Raw genomic sequence first — 20,276 nt, forward strand, 5'->3', positions numbered from 1 at the left:
AAACACTGATGAAAGTAATTAAAGAAGACCTAAATAAGTAGACGTATCATATTCATGGATTAAAAGACTCAAGATGATGTCAGTTTTCCCCAAATTGATATACAGATTTAATGCAATTTCTGTGAAAATCCCAGCAAGATTTTTTTGTAGATAAGATTGTTCTAAGATTTATATGGAAAGGCAAAGAAACTAAAATAGCTAAAGCAATTTATTTATTATTATTATTATTATTATTTTTTGAGACGGAGTTTTGCTCTTTTGCCCAGGCTGGAGTGCAGTGGCATGATCTCTGCTCACTGTAACCTCCACCTTCCGGTTTCAAGCGTTTCTCCTGCCTTAGCCTCCCGAGTAGGTGGGATTACAGGTGCCCGCCACCATGCCTGGCTAATTTTTGTATTTTTAGTAGAGACAGGGTTTTATCATGTTGGCCAGGTTGGTCTCAAACTCCTGAGCTCAGGCAGTCTGCCTGTCTCAGCCTCCCAAAGTGCTGGGATTACAGGCATGAGCCACCACACCCGCCCAGCAATTTTGAAAAACAGTAAAGTGGGAGTAATCATTCTACCCAATCTCAAGGCTTACTATATAGCTACGATAATCAAGGCTGTGTGGTAATGGTGGAGTGACATACCGTGATGGAACAGAATTGAGAATCCAGAAACAGACCCACACAAACGTGCCCTCCTGATTTTTACAAAGATGCAAATGTGATTCAATGGAGGAAAGACCTCATTCAACAAAATGGCGCTGGAGCAATTAGACAATCATAGGCAAGTAGGCTGGCACACTGGCTTACGTCTGTAGTCCTAGCACTTCGGGAGGCTGAGGTGGGCGGATCACCTGAGATCACGAGTTCGAGACCTGCCTGACCAAGATGGAGAAACCTCGTCTCTACTAAAAATACACAATTAGCTGGGCGTGGTGGCGCATGCCTGTAACCCCAGCTACTAGGGCGGCTGAGGCGGGAGAATCGCTTGAACCTGGGAGGCAGAGGTTGCTGTGAGCTGAGATCACGCTGTTGCAATCCATCCTGGGCAACAAGAGTGAAACTCTGTCCCAAAAAAGCAACAACAACAAAAAAGGCCGGGCACAGTGGCTCACGCCTGTAATCCCAGCACTTTGGGAGGCTGAGGTGGGCGGATCACCTGAGGTCAGGAGTTTGAGACCAGCTTGACCAACGTGGAGAAACCTTGTCTCTACTAAAAATACAAAATTAGCCGGGCATGGTGGCGCATACCTGTAATTCCAGCTACTTGGGAGGCTGAGTCAGGAGAATCACTTGAACCCGGGAGGCTGAGTCAGGAGAATCACTTGAACCCAGGAGGCCGAGGTTGCTGTGAGCCAAGATCACGCCGTTGCGCTCCAGCCTGGGCAACGAGCAAAACTCCGTCTCAAAAAAAAAAAAAAGAAGGGCAAAAGACACGAAGAGAAACTTCACTAAAGAAGTTATACAGGTGGCAAATAAACATTGAAAAGCTTTTCCACATTGTTAGCCTTAGGGAAATGCAGATTAAAATTACACTGTTATTCCACATCTTTAAAAAGTGGTGACAGCATCAGATGCTGGCGAGGATGTGGAGGAACTGGGTCACTCACAAGCTGCTGATGGGAATGTAAAGTGGCTGGAAAACTGCCCTAGAAAACAGTTTGGCAATTTCTGTTAAAAACTAAACATGCGGCCAGGCGCGGTGGCTCACACCTGTAATCCCAGCACTTTGGGAGGCCGAGGCGGGCGGATCACGAGGTCAGGAGATCGAGACCATCCTGGTTAACACGGTGAAACCCCGTCTCTTCTAAAAATACAAAAAATTAGCTGGGCGTGGTGGTGGCTGCTTGTAGTCCCAGCTACTCGGGAGGCTGAGGCAGGAGAATGGCGTGAACCCGGGAGGCGGAGGTTGCAGTGAGCTGATATAGCGCCACTGCACTCCATCCTGGGCGACAGAGCGAGACTCCGTCTCAAAAAAAACAAACAAAAAAAACTAAACATGCAACCAGTGTACCTGAGCATTTATCCTGGAGAAATGAAGACGTTTATACAATAGCCTACACATGGATGTTCATAGCAGCTTTATTTATAATAGCGGGAAACTGGAAATGATCTAGATAGCCTTCAGTGAGTGAATAGTTAAAGTAAGGCCCCTTCGTACCACAGAATGTCACTTGGCAGTAAAAGGAAGTGACAGTCTGGATGAATCACTGGATACAGATACAGTCCTGTATCTTGTCTTTTTTGGAGGAAACTGGGCGCAGTGTGCATGGAATTTCTCTGTGTTGTTTCTTGCATCTGTACATGAATCTACAATTACTTAAAAAGTTTAATTTTAAAATGCTCTGGGCAGTGTATTCACTGGGTGTTTACCCCGTGCACCTGAGGTTCCTGCTGTTGCTGCCCCGCGGGCTGTTAGGATGCTGGTCTCCAGTGTGTCTTTAGGGCAGGGAGGAAATATTGGGGCTGTGGTCTGTTAGGCCGACCTGCTTCTTGATGATGGAATCCTACTGTCTGCTCTGAGGGAATTTTTCTTGGCTTTTTCAGCTTATTCCTGCAAGGCGTCTTGTCAGTAAGGTCTGGGCGGAGCAGGGAGAGAATGTTGACTGAGAGGACCTTGCTGAGGTCTGGCTGGCAACAGATGGTCCCTGTGAGCTCCCATCTGGTACAATTCCTTTTCCAGGATCCGGGATCTGTAGGGACCTCCACACTTGTGACCTTGTTGAGGCCCTGCTGCTGCTACTGCAGTCACAGGCCTGGAAATCGCTGTGGCTTGGCACAGTTTGTTTTGCTCACATGAGGCCTGGTATTGGGCCAGCCTCTGTGCCATCACGTCTGCCACCAGTTCAGCACAGAGGGGAGTAGAGAGATGGCACGCGAGCTTTGATGTGCCTTTGCTGGCCTCACCCGGATCATCTCATTAGTTGGGATAATCTCACGCGGCCACCCAGCTATGAGTGGAATGAGGGGAGTGTTTATGGCCATGACCACCCCCAGGGCATGGAGCAGGAGGTCTGTGCAGGATGAGGGCTGGGGGCCTGCTAGTCATGTGCTTCCTCCTTCCACTCCCAGTTTCCAGGAAGGCCACCCTCAGTGCCCTGGTTGTCCTCTCCTGCATCCGGAGATGTTTGGCTTCAAAGAAGAAGGGGTGAGGGAGGCCAGTCTGTGCCCAAGCATGGTGCAATCTCTTGGCATCCCTTCCCTCTCCTGATTTCAGAGAAGTTGATGACGCCTGAGATGTTTTCAGAAATCCTCTGTGATGATCTGGATTTGAACCCACTGACATTTGTGCCAGCCATCGCCTCTGCCATCAGACAGCAGATCGAGTCCTACCCCACGGACAGCATCCTGGAGGACCAGTCAGACCAGCGCGTCATCATCAAGGTAGGTGACTTCTCACCCAGCGCTGGAGCCTTCCTGGCCCTCAGGGTGGGTGTCATCATGGAGCACTGAGGGTACACCAAGGCCTCAGCAGAAGCCCGTCTTTGGATTCCATATCATCTGGAAAGTCATAACACCTGGCTTTGCTCCCTGCAATCCCCCAGGAAGGGCATAGGCTGAGTTCTCATAGTAAAGTGTTACATTCTGGACACATTCAGGGGGTGTCTCTGAGGCACTGCCAGGCTCTGAGCAAAGCCCGGAGGTCTAGAGGAGGTGAAGGCAGCTGATTGGCTGGGCCAGGCTGAGTGCTCCAGGGTGGCCTAGTAACCCAATAAGATGCTGCCTTAGCGGCCATATTACAGGTGAAGAGGTGGGCACGTGGAGAGCTGAGATCACCTGCGGAAGTTGCAAACTGGCCAGTTGAGAAATGGTGAGGCTGGCGACTGGGCGCAGGCCTGCACCCTGCGGAGCCTATAGCATAATCCTTGCTGTGCTGAGCCACCACTGCCAGACTATGCCTTGAGGGTGAGGGGAGCTTTGAAAATAGGAAGATATGAGAAGTAGGTGAAATTGGCACATGTGATGACCCTAAAAAGGTCAGTGGTTTGGTTAGATCTGATGCTGTGCCTTTGGCTTCCATTTTAGGAAAACATTGATGTATAAAAATAAGAGCCATGTTACAAAGGGTTCATGAAAATAGTCTTTGGGGTCGAGGAGCCTCGGGAGGGATGCCTCCTGTGACTGAGGGACGCCTCTGCCCCGTGCACCAGATGGAGCCTGGGCCCACTTCTTCCCACTGTGGTTCTCCATGGCACTTTACTAAGATTTTGGAAAATAACATGGGGGAATCACCAGCAACTTCCTCTGTGGTCCCCCAAGTAGCAAACAACTAAATATCTTATCTTATTTAGTTAGTTAAGACAGTCTCACTGTGTCGCCCAGGCTGGAGTGCAGTGGCACGATCTCGACTCACTGCAACCTCCACCTCCCGGGTTCAAGCAATTCTCCTGTCTCAGCCTCCTGAGTAGCTTGGATTACAGTTGCCCACCACTATGCCAGGCTAATTTTTGTATTTTTAGTAGAGACAGGGTTTCACCATATTTGTCAGTCTGGTCTCAAACTCCTTACCTCAGGTGATCCACCCACCTCAGCCTCCCAAAGTGCTGGGATTACAGGCATGAGCCACCGCACTGGCCGAAATACTTTGGGGGTGTGTGTGTGTGTGTGTGTCGCAGTCTCACTCTGTCGCCCAGGCTGGCTTGCAGTGGTGCGATCTCAGCTCACTGCAAGCTCCGCCTCCTGGGTTCACACCATTCTCCTACTTCAGCCTCCCAAGTAGCTGGGACTACAGGTGCTTGCCACCACGCCTGGCTAATTTTTTGTATTTTTTTTTAGCAGAGACTGGGTTTCACCGTGTTAGCCAGGATGGTCTCGATCTCCTGACCTCGTGATCTGCCCACCTCGGCCTCCCAGAGTGCTGGGATTACAGGCATGAGCCACCACACCTGGCCAATACTTTGTTTTCTTGATTAATATTTTAAAATTGTGGTAACATTCATAACGTAAAATTTACCATTTTAACCACTTAAGTGTAAATTCAGTGGCAGTATATTCACATCCATGGCTGTGTAATTATCACCACCATCCATCTCCAGAATTCTATCATCATGTAAAACTGAAACTGTACATCAAACACTAACTCCCCATTCCCCCTCCCCCCGCCCCTGGCAAGCACCATTCTGCTTTCTGTCTCTATGAATTTGACTACTCGAGGTGTCTCATTTACATTCCATAAGGGAATCATGCAGTATTTGTCCTTTTGTGACTGGCTTATTTCACTTAGCAAAATGTCTTCAAGGTTCATTTATGTTGCACCATGTCAGAATTTCCTTCCCTTTTTAAAATGTATTTATTTTTAGACAGGGTCTTACTCTGTTGCCCAGGCTGGAGTGCAGTGGCGCAGTTACGGCTTACTGCAACCTCTGCTTCCTGGGCTCAAGTGATCCTCCCGGTGCAGCCTCCTGAGTAGCTGGGAAGCTAGGACTACCGGCACACTCCACCACACCCAACTGATTTTTTGTATTTTTTGTTGTAGAGATGGGGTTTCGCCATGTTGCCCAGGCTGGTCTCAAACTCCTGGGCTCAAGCCATCTGCCCACCTGAGCCTCCCAAAGTGCTGGGATTACAGGCGTGAGCCACTGTGCCCAGCCTCCTTTCTTATTAAGGCTAAATAATATTCTGTTGTATGGATCTATCACATTTTTATTTATTCATCCCTAAATGGACAGACACTTGGGTTGCTTCCACATTTTGGCTATTGTGAATAATGCTGCTATGAACCTGGGTGTGCAGATATCTGTTGGTGTCCCTGTTTTCATTTATTCATTCATTCATTCATTTAGATGGAGTCTCACTCTGTTGCTCAGGCTGGAGTGCAGTGGTGCGATCTTGGCTCATGGCACTCCTGCCTCCCAGGTTCAAGCAATCTCCTGCTTCAGCTTCCTGAGTAGCTGTGATTACTGGTGCCCACCACCATGCCCAGCTAATTTTTTTGGATTTTTAATAGAGACGGGGTTTCACCATGTTGGCCAGCCTGGTCTCAAACTCCGCCTCAGCCTCCCAAACTCAAATGATCTGCCCACCTCGGCCTCCTAAAGTGCTGGGATTATAGGTGTGAGCCCCTGTGTCTGGCCCCTGCTTTCATTTCTTTTGGGTGTATACCTAGAAATGGAATTCCTGGATCGTACGGTAATTCCATGTTTAGTTTTTTGAGGAACCACTATACTGCCTTTCTCAGTGGCTGCACCCTTTTATATTCCTACCAGCAATGCACAGGGGTTCCAATTTCTCCACATCCTCACTGACACTTGTTAGTTTTTCTTTTCTTTTCTTTTTTTAGATAGAGTCTCGCTCTGTTACCCAGGCTGGAGTGCAGTGGCATGATCTTGGCTCACTGCAACTTCCACCTCCTGGATTCAAGCGATTTTCCTGCTTCAGCCTCTCGAGGAGGAGCTGGGACTACAGGCGCATGCCACCACGCCCGGCTACATTTTGTACTTTTAGTAGAGACAGGGTCTCATCATATTGACCAGGCTGGTCTCGAACTCCCGACCACAGGTGATCCGCCTACCTTGGCCTCCCAAAGGATTATAGGCGTGAGCCACTGTGCCCGGCCAGTTTGCCAGCATTTTTTTGAGGATTTTTGCATCAACATTCATAAGGGGTGTTGGTCTGTAGCTTTCCTTTCTTGTAGTATTTTTTGTCTGACTTAGGTATCAGGGCAATGAGTTAAAGAATAGTTTGAGAAGGATTGGTGTTAGCTCCTATTTAAATGTTTGGTAGATGGCCGGGTGCAGTGGCTCACTCCTGTAATCCCAGCACTTTGGGAGACCGAGGCGGGCAGATCACCTGAGGTCGGGAGTTAGAGACTACCTGGCCAACATGGTGAAACCCCGTCTCTACTAAAAATACAAAAATTAGCCGGGTATGGTGGCACACACCTGTAATCCCAGCTACTCAGGAGGCTGAGGCAAGAGAATTGCTTGAGCCCGGGAGGCGGAGGTTGCAGTGAGCCGAGATGGTGCCACTGCAGTCCAGCCTGGCTGACAGCGAGACTCTGACTCAGTCAGTCAATCAGTGTTTGGTAGAATTCACCAATGAAGCCATCAGGTCTAAGGCTTTTCTTTGTCAGGAAGATTTTATTATTGATTCAGTCTCTTTACTTGTTAATACCTTTTTGAGAGGAATACAAATTTGTTTCCCATAACCTGTTTCAGTTTCACATTATGGCCAGCTAGGAGGAAAAGAAGGGACAATGGTAGGAGAGAAGTGGGGTGGGGATGGGAGTGGCAGCAAGCACCTGGCCTGTGTCCTGCATACGGTCTGCTGGCTCTGGAGGGCAGCCCTGAGGGCTCCACTCTGTGCTTCTCTTTGTCTTATAAACATGTGGAGGATGAGGCTGTGTGGGCTAACCCACCCAGCCACGTGGTTCCAAATGACTGGGATTGGCCACACACAGGGGCCTCATGAAACCTGACTGGCTGCTTCCCTTACGTTTTTCTCAGAATTGAGCCCATTTTCATTGTTGTTGTCTTGACGGGGCCTGCGGAGGAGCCATACAGGAAGTTGCCCAGCAGCTGTAATCCTCCTGGGGCTGTACCCTGCCCCACCAGAAGAGGCTTCCCCAGTGACCCTCTGACTTACCTGTGATTCCCACCTGGGGGATGGTGGCAGCTGGCAGGTTGAGAGACTGTCCCCAGCCAGGTGTCCTGCTCTGCCCTTTGGGTCAGACCATATGTCACAGGGTGGATACAGCTGGCCCAGGGAAGCCTGTGTTATGTGGGACAGACTGCATTTTTCAGGCCAGAGGCCTCCTGGGCACCGTGACCCTGGGAACAGTGTCCTGTCTTGCCCATGAGGAATAGAAGGTCACACCCAGGGTTTCCCATCTATAATTCGGACTCAGAAGAGCTGGGTATTTCTTTCTTTCTTCCTTCCTTTTTTTTTCATGGCTCACTGCAGCCTTGACCTCCTGGGTTCAAGTTATCCTCCCATCTTGGCCTCCTGAGTAGTTGGAACTATAAGCACGTACCACCATGCCTGGCTAATTTTTAAATTTTCTGTAGGAAATGGAGTCTCGGTTGGGCACCGTGGCTCATGCCTGTAATCCTAAGACTTTGGAGAGCTGAGGTGGGCAGATTGCCTGAGCTCAGGAGTTCGAGACAAGCCTGGGCAACATGGTGAAACCCTGTCTCTACTAAAAATATAAAAAATTAGCTGGGCGTGGTGGCACGTGCCTGTAATCCCAGCTACTCTGGAGGCTGAGGCATGAGAATTGCTTGAACGTCGGAGGCGGAGGTTGCAGTGAGCCAAGATTGCACCACTGCACTCCAGCCTGGGCAACAGGCTCTTCCCATCTCACTGACTCTGTCTCAAAAAAAAAAAAAAAGAAAAAGAAAAAAGAGAAAATGGAGTATCACTTTGTTGTCCAGGCTGGTCTCGAACTCCTGGGCTCAAGCAACTCTTCCACCTTGGCCTCCTGAACTGCTGGGATTACAGACATGAACCACTGTGCCTGGCCAGAGCTGGGTGTTTCTGTAAGGACGTCCTTTGTCTTGATCCTGGAACATGACTGAAGGAAAACAAGAATCTTTGGAGCCATGGCACGTGAGGACCATCTCTCTCCTCAGAAAGAGTGCCTTAGGTTGGAGCAGCATCTTCCAGATATTCTTGGCAATGCTGGGACCAAAGCCCAGGCCTGGCTGCCCTTGCCAGGGCACCTGGCCCAAGTCGGCTTTGCCCAGTTCCAGCAGGGGTTGGGGGGCAGGGGAGGAAGCTGGGGACATGGTGCTGCTGAAATGTGAGCCATCAGACCCTGTGGCACTGTCCAGGCCCCGTCCGGAGAGTGCATGGGGTGAGATGTGAGTCAGGGCTGGGGAGGTGGGCAGGGGCCTGGCCCTGCTGTGCACCTGCTTGGGAGTCCTGGCCCCGTCTTAGCTCTGTGAGTCCACCTGGAGTCCAGCACTCCTCACTACCCCACCAAGGCCACTGCCAGATGGCTCCCTTCCTCCCTTCCCGCCTTCCAGTAGAGGTCTCAGCATGGCAGCTCAGCCGTGTCTCTTGTCTGCCCAAAATACCGCAGAAGCTTCCCACATCCCTCTGTGGAAGCCAAGCCCGTCCAAAGGCCTCAGGGCCCTAACTGCTCTCTGCTACAGTCCCTCGCTACCCTCATCTCCTCCCTTTTCCCGTCACTGGGCAGATCCAGGTACCAGACCTTGGCTCCTCAGTCTTTTACATCACTGTGTCCCCCACCTGGGACTGTTCTCCCCCAGGGATCCACATTCCTGCTCCCTGGGCACATTCACTTCTTCCTAAAGGCCACCTTCCTAGAAGCCTTCCTGGCCTCCTGACTTCTGAGGCCAGCCTGGACTTTCTCCCCCTCCCTCCCTTTCCTCCCTGGCACTCCCGTGCTGTCTGGCACACCACATGCTCACTTAACCTACTTAGTGTTTGTCAGTGCCCCCACCAGCATAGCTTTTTTTTTTTTTTGACACAGAGTCTCGCTGTGTTGCCCAGGCTGGACTCAAACACCTGAGCTCCAGTGATCTTCCCACCTCAGCCTCCCAAGTAACTGAGACTACAGACGTGTACCACCTCACCTTTCTCAGAACAGCCTTTTGAATGTTTGTCTCTCTTGTGCCTCTCCTTGGTAGACACACAGTCTAGACTTTGGAATAAATGAATGTGTTAGTGACTGAATGGCAGGGGACAGGCAACTCCATCCATGAGCCCAGGGCAGGGAGGGCTTGCTGGGTGGGAGCCATGTGCCTATGGTCCTATGGGGTCCTGTTGGGTGGTTCCATGGGCTGTCTGCTGCTGCACGTTCTTTCTGGACCCAGCACCCACATGGTTTGCTTGGCATTAGATTCCAGTTGGGAAGGGCCAGTGCCTCCGATTCCATTCATCATCAGGCGTGGGCGTATGTGGAGATAGCAAAGGACATGGGGGCCCGACTGCAGCCCCCATTGCCTGGCTGCATGCCGTGTACAGGACGCTGTAGCTCTGCCGTCGGCTTCCTCCCTCTGTGTGAGGATTCCTTCATTCCCAGAACAAATACACCCTGCCTGTGCTAGAATTCTTGGAGGCAAATGATTCAGATTGTTTCAGACAGTCCTAAGTACTGTGAAGAAAATAGGAGAGGTGCCAGCATGGTGGCCCGCACGTATAGTCGCAGCTACTCAGGAGACTCTCGGGGGAGGATCTCTTGAGGCCAGCCTGGGCCAACATGGAGAGGCAGCAGGGAAGCCTGCGGGGAACAGAAGGCTCAACCACAGGGTCTCTTCTCTGCCCAAAACACTTGATACATTGCCTGGGCCTTGTAGAAACCTTGTCTCTACAAAATATTAGCCAGACATGGTAGTGCATGTCCATAGTTCCAGCTACTCAGGAGGCTGAGGCGGAAGGGTCTCTTGAGCCCAGGACTTCAAGGCTGTAGTGAGTCATGATCATGCCATTGCACTCCAGCGTGAGTGACAGAGTGACATCCTGTCTCCAAAGGGGGAGAAAATGGAGAGAAGGGTGTGGAAAGGGGCTGATGGGAAGAGGAGCTCTCAGGAGCTGGCACTTTAGCTTAGACCAGGATGCTGAGAAGAGGCTGGTCCTGCCAGGTGAGGGGAAGACCATTCTAGCAAGTGGGTGGTGATGTGCAGGGCTCAGAGGCACAGGGCTTTATGAACATGATCGGGGATTGGGGTACCCTAATCTCTAAAAGGAGGCAGAAGTCCCCGGAAGGGCTGGACTCCGAGGCAGTGGTGAGTTTTCCCTGCAGCTGGCCACCCTGATCCTTGACTTAAAAGCTAAGGGCCAACAATGAATGGGCAGGTGCACTGTGACCTGGTTGCCCCGTGGAGCACTGGATAGCAGTGAGGGATGACCCCAGCCCCACACTCCAATGGGAGGAGTCTTGCAAGCATGATGCAGAGTGAATGAACCTGGACCCCGAAATGTCCATCCTATTCAGAACAGCCACACCTACTCAAGGGGTGAGAAGTCAAAATGGTGCCTCCCCAGGGGGGCGGGTGTAGGTGGGAGCCCCTGGGGTACAGTCTGTGTTCTCTCAGCTGGGTGCTGGCTTCCCAGGTGTCCACTGGTGGAAAACCCCTGACAGCACACCCAGGGCCTGGGCCCTCTGGCTGTGAGTCACGTGCTGCAGGGAGTCCTCTGGGGAGTGTGGAGGAGCTGGCCCAGCACTGTGATCCCTGCAGGCTTCCCTGTCCCCTCACCGTGTTGACCCAGAGTGGGGTGCATCTGTGAACACGCTAGGCAGGGTTTTCCGAGAGGGGCAAGCTCTGTAAAGGGCATAGACATTGGCTTAAGACAGGGCTTAGGGATGCCTTAGCTGAGCCCTGCCTTTCTGGTGTAGTCACGTAAGACCGATGGCAGCAGGAGCGAAGGGCAGAAAGGAAGGTCCCCACCAGCACAGGGCACAGGCGAGATGGGATGAAGGTAAGGTGGGACTCAGGTGCCCCCGGGGTCACTTCAGGGCCTCTCGAGGGTGACTGTGCTGGGCCCTGAGCCAGAGCCCCTCATGGCAGACAGGGTTGTGGGGTCAGCCTTGTTTTGGGGATGGGGAACTGGAAGGACAAGGACCACCTGCAGTTCTCAGCTGGTGGACCCTGGTGGGCAGGGCCCACCCCAGGCCTGGCAGGGCCCCGCTCCTCGCGGCCTCCCTGGGCTGCAAAAGCTCTAACTTGTGTCCTTTGGTTGTTGCCTCAGCTGAACATCCATGTGGGAAACATTTCCCTGGTGGACCAGTTTGAGTGGGACATGTCAGAGAAGGAGAACTCGCCAGAGAAGTTTGCCCTGAAGCTGTGCTCGGAGCTGGGGTTGGGCGGGGAGTTTGTCACCACCATCGCATACAGCATCCGGGGACAGCTGAGCTGGCATCAGAAGACCTACGCCTTCAGGTAGGATCATGCACGAGTCTCTCCCTCCCTCATCTCCCTGCAAAACTGTTTTGAGAAAAAGACTTCTCTGTGTGAGCGGTGATACCTTTGAGGCTTTCTCACGCTTCGCAGCACAGTCTGGCTGGGGTCTGTGTGTTTGCTCCGTCCTCCTCCTGCCCTGTGTATCTCTCCAGGGCTCCGCTGTGCCAGGTAGGGTTAGAAGCACCTAACACAATAGCTGGCAAAGACTTGGAGTTCTGTCAGGGTGAACCTCAAGTCCTTGCCTCCACGGAGCCCTGGCCTGCCCCCACCATCCACCATTCAGTCGTCCTGCCCCACACCCTCTCTCTCTGCTTTTGCCCAGACTGTTATTTTGGTCAGGGTGACCCCTGCCCAGGGTTCTTCATCTGTTGAACTTGAATTATGTCTTAAACACAAAGGCCTGCCCAGCTTTTGAGAGTCAGGGGTCCCTAGCAGCTCCTTCTTACTGTGGTATCTCTGCCTTTGGTCAGTCAGAGAGCATTTGATGAGTACCATGCTGGGCTGGACCCCATCCTGGCTGCCCTGGAAGATAGAGACAGGTCACCTTGATCCCTGCCTGCAGCATTTGGGCTGGCTGAGATGGTGGAGGTGTGAACAGAATATTCCAGTCCAGTGTCCTCTGTGGTAGGGATGGGGATGGACCTGGGAGAGGCCCTCCTGTTCCTGGCAGGAGGTAGGACTCAGAGTTAAAAGTGAGGTCAGGGCCCAGTGCGGTGGCTCACACCTGCAGTCCTAGCACTTCAGGGAGCTGAGGTAGATCACCAGAACCCAGTAGTTCAAGACCAGCCTGGGAAAAACATGGTGAGACCCCACCTCTACAAAAAAAAAAAAATAGAAAAAATGAGCCGGGCATGTTGGTACATGCCTGTAGTTTCAGCTACTCAGGAAGCTGAGGTGGGAGGATCGCCTGAGCTCAAGAGGTCGAGGCTGCAGTGAGCCAAGATCACACCACTGCACTCCAGCCTGGGTGACAGAGCGAGACCCTGTCTCCAAAAAAAAAAAAAAAAAAAAAAAAGTAGCGAGGTTGAACTCTCCCGGCTCAGCAGGACTCTAGGACTAGGAAGCCCCGTGGTTCCTCACCCTGTCCTCTGTGTTGGGATGGGGTGGGGGTGCAGCAAGCATCCCTACATCAAAACAGGATGTTCAGATTTAGTCTGCTCATCAGACTATCATCATCCACATCTGCAGTCATCACTCAGGGATGACAGCTTAAAATGCTACATGAGGAACAAATAGGAAGGTCTGTTTTGCAAAGCCATGACAATTAATGGAGCTCGTTAGGTTTGTGTCTAACTTGTTTTCCCAGACATCCCAAGAGACAGCTTTCTACGACTTCCCGTAAATCTGAGCAAGGAAGAAGGAATGAGAGCCACCCACAGGGCTCAAGGGCCCCGGGCCTGGGAAACGGCTGAGTCCCTGCCTGAGCGCCATGGTGCTGAGATCCTGTGACCTGCCCCCCAGCAGCCCTGCCAGTCACATGGTTCTGCTTCACAGACAGGGCAGCCCAGAGAGGAGGCCGGGGGGCTGGTGTCTGATGCCTCCCTGTTCCCTCGGGGTGTTGCCTGGGAGTGCAGCTGTAGCGTGCATTCACCCTGCACAGAGCCAAGCCCTATGGCCGGAGAGCCAGTCAAGGGTGGCCTCCCTCCACCAGAGTTGACTCTGAGGCCCCAGGAGGCAGTCATGTTGCACGCATCAACACTGAGCACCTCCTCCCGCAGAGGCTGATCCAGTCAGAACCCTCATCTTGGCCTCGCAGGTGCAGGTGGTAGGCTGGCTGCCCCCAGCATCCAGCCCCTACGGTGTTGACCTTCACCTAGTCCTGCAGCCGCTGCCAGTGCCCACAGTCCAGGGTCAGGAACTGAAGTCCCCGGGGCCTCTTGACAGGTCCTTGCAACATGCCTTCTTTCAGCCACCATGGCACCATCCCTCCTGCTCTGACCCGAAGGTGACCTGAGCCTAAATTCCTTTCCAAGTTCCGGGCCCTCTGCAGTTTGCAGAGTGGCTCCAGAGCAGACCCCCTGGGGAGTCCCTGGTGGTGGCAGGTCAGGACTTAGAGGCAGAGGCGGACCCCTTCTTTATCTCATCGACCACTTAATGCATTCCAGTTGCGGGGCCTGGGGGCATCACAGACCCCCCGCCCCCTGCTCTCTCTTATGCTGAGTGTGCAGGTTTCAAATCTTTGGGGTTAAAGGCAAAGGCCATCCCGCTGGGACCAAGATGAGCACACATCCCTATCACAGCAGCCAGATGGAGAGGCGGCCTGCCTGGGGACCTGGGAAGTGTCCTGAGTGGGCTTTTAGCATCAGGAGGGCTGCGTGTGTCTTCCCAGTCCCCACACTGGAAGACAGCTGCAAGGACAGGACAGGGCCTTAGGGTTGGGTTGTCATCCCTGACTCCAACTCGTGTTCCCCCCACTGTACCACCCCACCCCATGGGATCTTAGGAGGGACTTCGTTTAACTCTGTCCCCAGGGAGACCAGTGTCAGTCCTGCCTGGCCCTGCCTGGGGAAAGGAGGCTGGGCCACTGAGTCCCCAGGTCCAGGGGCCAGTCAGCCCACAGAGAGCTAGACCAGGAGTCCTGGCCTGGTCTCTGCCACACAGAAAGCTTGGCAACTGCTGTGTCACATGACTTTTTGTTTTGTTTTGAGATGGGGTCTCGCTCTGTCGCCCAGGCTGGAGTGCAGTGGTGTGATCTCGGCTCACTGCAAGCTCTGCCTCCCGGGTTCACGCCATTCTCCTGCCTCAGCCTCCTGAGTAGATGGGACTACAGGCGCCCGCCACCACGCGCAGCTAATTTTTGTGTTTTTAGTAGAGACGGGGTTTCACCGTATTAGCCAGGATGGTCTGGATCTCCTGACCTTGTGATCCACCCGTCTCGGCCTCCCAAAGTGCTGGGATTACAGGCGTGAGCCACCGCGCTCGGCCACATGACTTCTTAAGAAGAGTTTTCAGGCTAGGCATGGTGGCTTACGCCTGTAATCCCAGCACTTTGGGAGGCCGAGGTGGGCGGATCACCTGAGGTCAGGAGTTAGAGACAGGCCAACATGGCAAAACCCCGTCTCTACTAGAAGTAGAAAAATTAGCCAGGTGTGGTGGTGGGCACCCGTAATCCCAGCTACTCGGGAGGCTGAGGCAGGAGAATTGCTTGAACCCGTGAGGCAGAGATTGCAGTGAGCTGAGATTGCACCATTGTGCTCCAGCCCGACAGAGCTAGACTCCATCTCAAAAAAAAGGGTTTTCAGCTCTGGGCCTAGGTCACTCCATAATGGAAGCACTCGCTGATTCCCCAAGAGCCAGTCCCTCCATCTCTCCCAGCCAGAGCTCAGTGCCTGACTTCCATACCCTCCTCGGCAGTGGGGACATTGATTGGATCCATGGTACAGTGGGGCAAGCTGCTGGCCACAGGACATGTGTGCGCAAGGCCACTATGCCCACACCTCAGGGGAACCAGGGCAGAGAACAGCCTGTTCCCTTTGGCAATGGGACAGACAGGAGACAAGCATGAAGGGGAAACGGGCATGTGACAAACTGGTCAGAAGCCCTAGGCTCCTAGAGGACAGACTGGGACCAGAGTGACACAGGTGTCCTAGAGCCAGTGGAGTGGGATGAAGGGCCAGCGAAAGGAGGGAGACAGGGCTCAAGGGGAAGGAGGCTGGGCTAGGCAGAGCCTCTGAGGAGAGCTGATGCTGCAAAGTTACTGGCACCTCCCCGGGCCAGCCCTGTGTTCCTGGCCAGGGACGGGAGGAGACAGTGCCCTGTCTGGCAGAGGAGACAGATTCATGTGCATGGCTATCAGTGTGCCATGGCCACAGAAAGCACCAGAGGCTGTGGGCATGAGGAAGGGCAGTGGGGGGCATAGAACCTGGGGTGAGGATGGCCAGGGCAGGTGCTGATGGGGGACTGCAGCAGGAAGGACCGAGAGGAGACCAGGGATAGGCAGGTGCTTGAGAAGGAAGGTGGGCCCTGTGGATCAGGCAGGGTGTCTGCCCCAGGGGGCTCTGCACACCAGCAGTCCTACACGTACAGGGTGGGGATGAAAAGAGACTAAGGGTCAGGGAGCTTGGTAGCTGGGCCTGCGTGAGGGACAGAGAGGCAGTGTCCCTCTGATGGCACAGCATCAGGAATTAGGCTGGGGTATGTCAGGGACACGTTGGGCTAGTTGAGTGTAAGCCTCAGGTTCCTTCCGAAGCTCTGCCTGCCAGCCCTGGCCTGATGTCAGGTTTTGTTTGTTTTTTTAACAGCTTTATTGTGATATAATTCATAAACCATACAATTCACATTTAGAGTATATAGTGCAGCGGTTTTTGATATATGCAGAGAGCTGTGTAACTATCACCACTGTCAATTTTAGGACTTTTTCATCACCCCACTGCAGGCAGTCCCGTTCCTCCCCGCTGTCTCTCAGCCCTAGGCGTCCACTCATCCACTTTCTATCTGTAGATTTGCCTATTCCAGGTACTTCATAGAAATGGAACCATCTAATATGTGGTCTTTTATGACTGGCTTCTTAGCATAATGTTTTCAAGGATTATCCATGTTGTAGCATCTTTTATCAGGACTTCATTCTTTTTTATGATTGAATATTATCTCATTGCATGGATATACCACATTTTATTCATTCATCAGCAGATTGACTTTTGGGTTGTTTCCATTTTTCGGCTATTGTGAGTACTGCTGCTGAGAACATTTGTGTATGAGTTTTTGTGTGAACATCTGTCTTCAATTTTCTTGGATATATACCCAGGAGTAGAACTGCTAGGTCACGTGACAACTCAGTGGTTAGCATTTTGAAGAATTTCTAGACTGTTTTCCAAAGTGGCTGCACCATTTTGCATCCCCACCAGAAGCGTGCGATTCCCATTTCTCTGGATCCTGCTGGGATTTGCTGTTCTCTTTTTGATCGTAGCCGTCTGAGGAGGTGTGAAGTGATTGTGGTTTTGATTTGCATTTTTCTAATGACTGATGATATTGAGCATCTTTGCATGTATTTCTGGCTGTTTGTGTATCTTCTTTGGAGAAAGTGCTTTGCTAGTTTCTTAATTGGGTTTTATTTTATTGTTGAGTTGTAATTGTTCTTTATATATTCTACATAGAAGTCCCTCATCAGATACATGATTTGAAGATATTTTCTCCCATTTGGAGGATTGCCTTTTCACTTTCTTGATAGTGTTCTTTGAAGCACAAAAGTTTTCATTTTGATGTAGTCCAATTTATCTTTTTTTTTTTTTTTTGAGACAGTCTCGCTGTGTCACCAGGCTGGAGTGTAGTGCTATGATCTTGGCTCACTGCATCCTCCGCCTCCTGAGTTCAAGTGATTCTCCTGCCTCAGCCTCCCAAGTAGCTGGGACTACAGGCACCTGCCACCACACCCAGCTAATTTTTTATTTTTAGTAGAGACGGGGTTTCACCATGTTGGCCAGGATGGTCTCCATCTCTTGACCTCATAATCCGCCCGCCTCGGCCTCCCAAAGTGCTAGGATTACAGGTGTGAGCCACTGCACCCGGCCGGTAATTTATATATTTTTTTAGTTTGTTGCTAGTGCTTTTGGTTTCATATCTAAGAATCCATTGTCAATCCAGAGTCATGTTGCCCCAGCACCATGTTGAAAACTGCTCTTCCGCCATTGAGTGGACTTGGCACCGTTGTAAAAATCATTTGAGGCTCCTGGCGGCCTCGGAGGTGTGAATTGCAAACGTAAGGGTGACACCAAGTTTTGGCATCTCCCCTTCCTGGTCAAGTGGCTGTGGACAGGTCGTTTTCCCTTGAAGTCTGTATTTTGTCATTTGTAACTTGGGGATAATACTTGTGTGTTGCATCACATGAGGTCATGAAAGTGAGATTACATTGAAAGTAAACCTCAAGATACTCGACCGGCATCAGTCCTGGCTCCCTCTGTCCCTCAGACATGAGCATCCCCTGCCTGGGTATCTTTGTCCCCACCTGGACACTTTGGGTGGTAGGAAGGTCTGGGGTCCCTGGCGGCTTCGAAGCCCATGAACCAGAATTCCCTGGAAGGAGTGGGGAGCAGGGTGGCTCCCAGGGTCCCCAGCACTCTTTGGAACTCAGGACAGCATCTCCCTGCCCACATGCCCCCAAAACCCCAGGCAGGCTAGTGCTGGCTCTAGGCCCGTTCTTACATGGTTGGTGCGAGCATTTCTTACTTTAGAACAAACCCACTGGAGTGGAATCTTCCCAGAATCAAGGGGAGGTAAACAAAGGAGCCTCTGGGACCCACTCGCCAGCTCTTGTTTAAGTTAAGAGGAAAACATGTTTTGCTCCCCTCGGTGTGGGTTTGGTGCCTTTCACATCTGCCCTCCAAGGAAGGCTGCTGGGAGCCCTCACGGTGAGGAATGATGTTTGGGGTCTGAGGCTGGGGCGGTCCCTAGACTGCTAAACCACCCGGTGCTGGCGAGGGACCAGCTGTCAGGAGCTGCTGAGGATGGGTCAGCCCCAGAGGGTGGGGGTGCCGACACTGCCTCTGGCCCTGCCTCTGCGTCACCAATACGAGCTCGAGCTTCTGGGACTCATGAGCATGGACCTGGTGGGCTGAGCTTCAGCTATGAGGGGTCAGGCCTGCTGCAGGGAGAGCCAGCTGCAGCCAGTGCCCTGCGCTGTGCCCACAGTCCCTGAGACCCCAGGCTGAGGAGAGCAGCACTGAGCCCAACCTGGAACGGGCTCACGGCTACCGGAGCTGGGTGTGCGCTCACTGGTGTGGATGTGCAGAGCCGGGACTCGCTCTGCAAGCAGGCTGGTCCCACAACCTTGAGCACCCGCTACAGGGAGGCTGTGAGAAGGTCCCTGGCCCCTAGGAAGCTCCCTCAGTGGAGATGTTTTGGCTGCTTTAATAACAGTCATCCTTCCAAAGCCCTTCACAGCAATAAATGTTTCCATATTCCAGATGAGGTTTGCAGGGACCTGTCCTCTCTATCAGTGTCCACCTGGCACCTCCCCTGAGTCCGGCCTGCCCTTGCTCCTCCCAGAGCTCATGGTGTTTTTCAGGGCCGCAGGCTGGCAGAGTGTCCTTCTCCCAGGGGACTGACCCTAGGGAGAGCCAAGTGGAGGTGCCCAAGTGGAGGAGAAAGGAAAGGACCACAGAGAGGGGAGGGGAAGTGGGAGAGTCATGGTTAGGACCTCACGCTGAGGCCTTCTGCCAAGCCAGGGGTCTGGTGTCACTCAACTGGAAAACACTGTCAGCACCCAAAGCTGCTCTCAGAGGTAGGGGTGACGGGAGCCACTGCATGTGGGAGGCACACGGGCCCTGTGGCATCCACAGCTGTGGTCTCCTTAGTGTCCTGTCACAGACTTGCAAATCAAAGCCCAGAGAGGCGGCAGCCAGCCACCCTCCCACCTCCCCAGCACTCCTGTGCCCACCCCATGCCTGTTTAGCCTCTGCCCTTGCTGCCCCCTTCCTCTGCTGTGTCCTTTTGGCAAGAGGAAGGTACCTCGGGGCAGATTCGGGTGGTGCTTGTGAGACCCAGGGCAGAGTGTGGTCCGGGGATATGGCTTCAGTCCAGCTCCCTGCCAGACAGCTGTCTGATCCTAAGCACAGACCAGCCTCTCGGGGGTTTTGTTTGGCCAAGAGGTGGGCTGAGGGGCAAGTGTGTGGAACATGCAGGAACAGGCTGTGCAGTGGCCCTCAGTAGTGGGGGGCTGGGGACTTCTGGGAGCCTCCTTTGCTCCCATTCGCCATCCATCCCCTTTCCCTGATCAGTGGGCCCTGGCTCTGGACACTGAGTGGAGCAGACAGTCCTCCTGCCCCTATGGGTTCCACCTCCTGACTGGCACTGTGGCACTGTGGCATCAGCATGGTCCAGCCCGTGCTGTCCTGTCAAGGAGGACCACCTCCACAGCCAGTGGCCCCTTCCTCCATCTCAGAGACAGAGAGACGCTGGGTACGAAAGCCCTGTTGAAAGTTCACTTTGAAGGGAAGCCCATGGGGTCATGGCGAGAACACTTGTTCTGGAAAGGCCCTGGCGCCTCCAGCAGCTCCCTTGAGGTTCAGGTGACTGGAGCATCCACTGCGTGCCAGCAGTGCTGCTGGGAGGAGCAGGGCACAGACAGGGGCCAAAGCTTTCTGAGGATTCTCCATCTGTAGCTGGAAAAGTCATTCCTCTCACTGCCTCCCCTCCTCGTAGCGAGAACCCTCTGCCCACAGTGGAGATTGCCATCCGGAACACGGGCGATGCGGACCAGTGGTGCCCACTGCTGGAGACTCTGACAGACGCTGAGATGGAGAAGAAGATCCGCGACCAGGACAGGAACACGAGGTACCCCTGGCCCTGTGGTCCTGGGCTCTGCCCACAGGCACCTGGCTTTCCAGGCAGGGGCAGGGCCATTGCCTTTCCCAGTCTCCCATGGTCTCTGGGACAGAGTACCTCTAGTGCTGCTAGAGGCAGGCGGGCTTCTGGGTGATGAGGCCCCATCC

At 52.8% G+C, this 20,276-nt stretch overlaps 1 protein-coding gene across 2 annotated transcripts in view; it reads left to right on the forward strand.

Annotated features, from left to right (window-relative positions):
• Positions 1-20,276, forward strand: part of SMARCB1 (SWI/SNF related BAF chromatin remodeling complex subunit B1) — a 46,784-nt gene that overhangs the window by 25,861 nt on the left and 647 nt on the right. For both annotated transcript variants that reach the window (XM_019018292.3, XM_004063157.5), the window contains exons 6-8: positions 3,201-3,367; positions 11,639-11,829; positions 19,987-20,118. In XM_019018292.3, the coding sequence (XP_018873837.2) occupies positions 3,201-3,367; positions 11,639-11,829; positions 19,987-20,118 (490 nt within the window). The remainder of the gene's footprint in view (positions 1-3,200; positions 3,368-11,638; positions 11,830-19,986; positions 20,119-20,276) is intronic.

This window comes from Gorilla gorilla, chromosome 23 (assembly GCF_029281585.2).
Source record: "Gorilla gorilla gorilla isolate KB3781 chromosome 23, NHGRI_mGorGor1-v2.1_pri, whole genome shotgun sequence".
Classification (NCBI taxonomy): domain Eukaryota; kingdom Metazoa; phylum Chordata; class Mammalia; order Primates; family Hominidae; genus Gorilla; species Gorilla gorilla.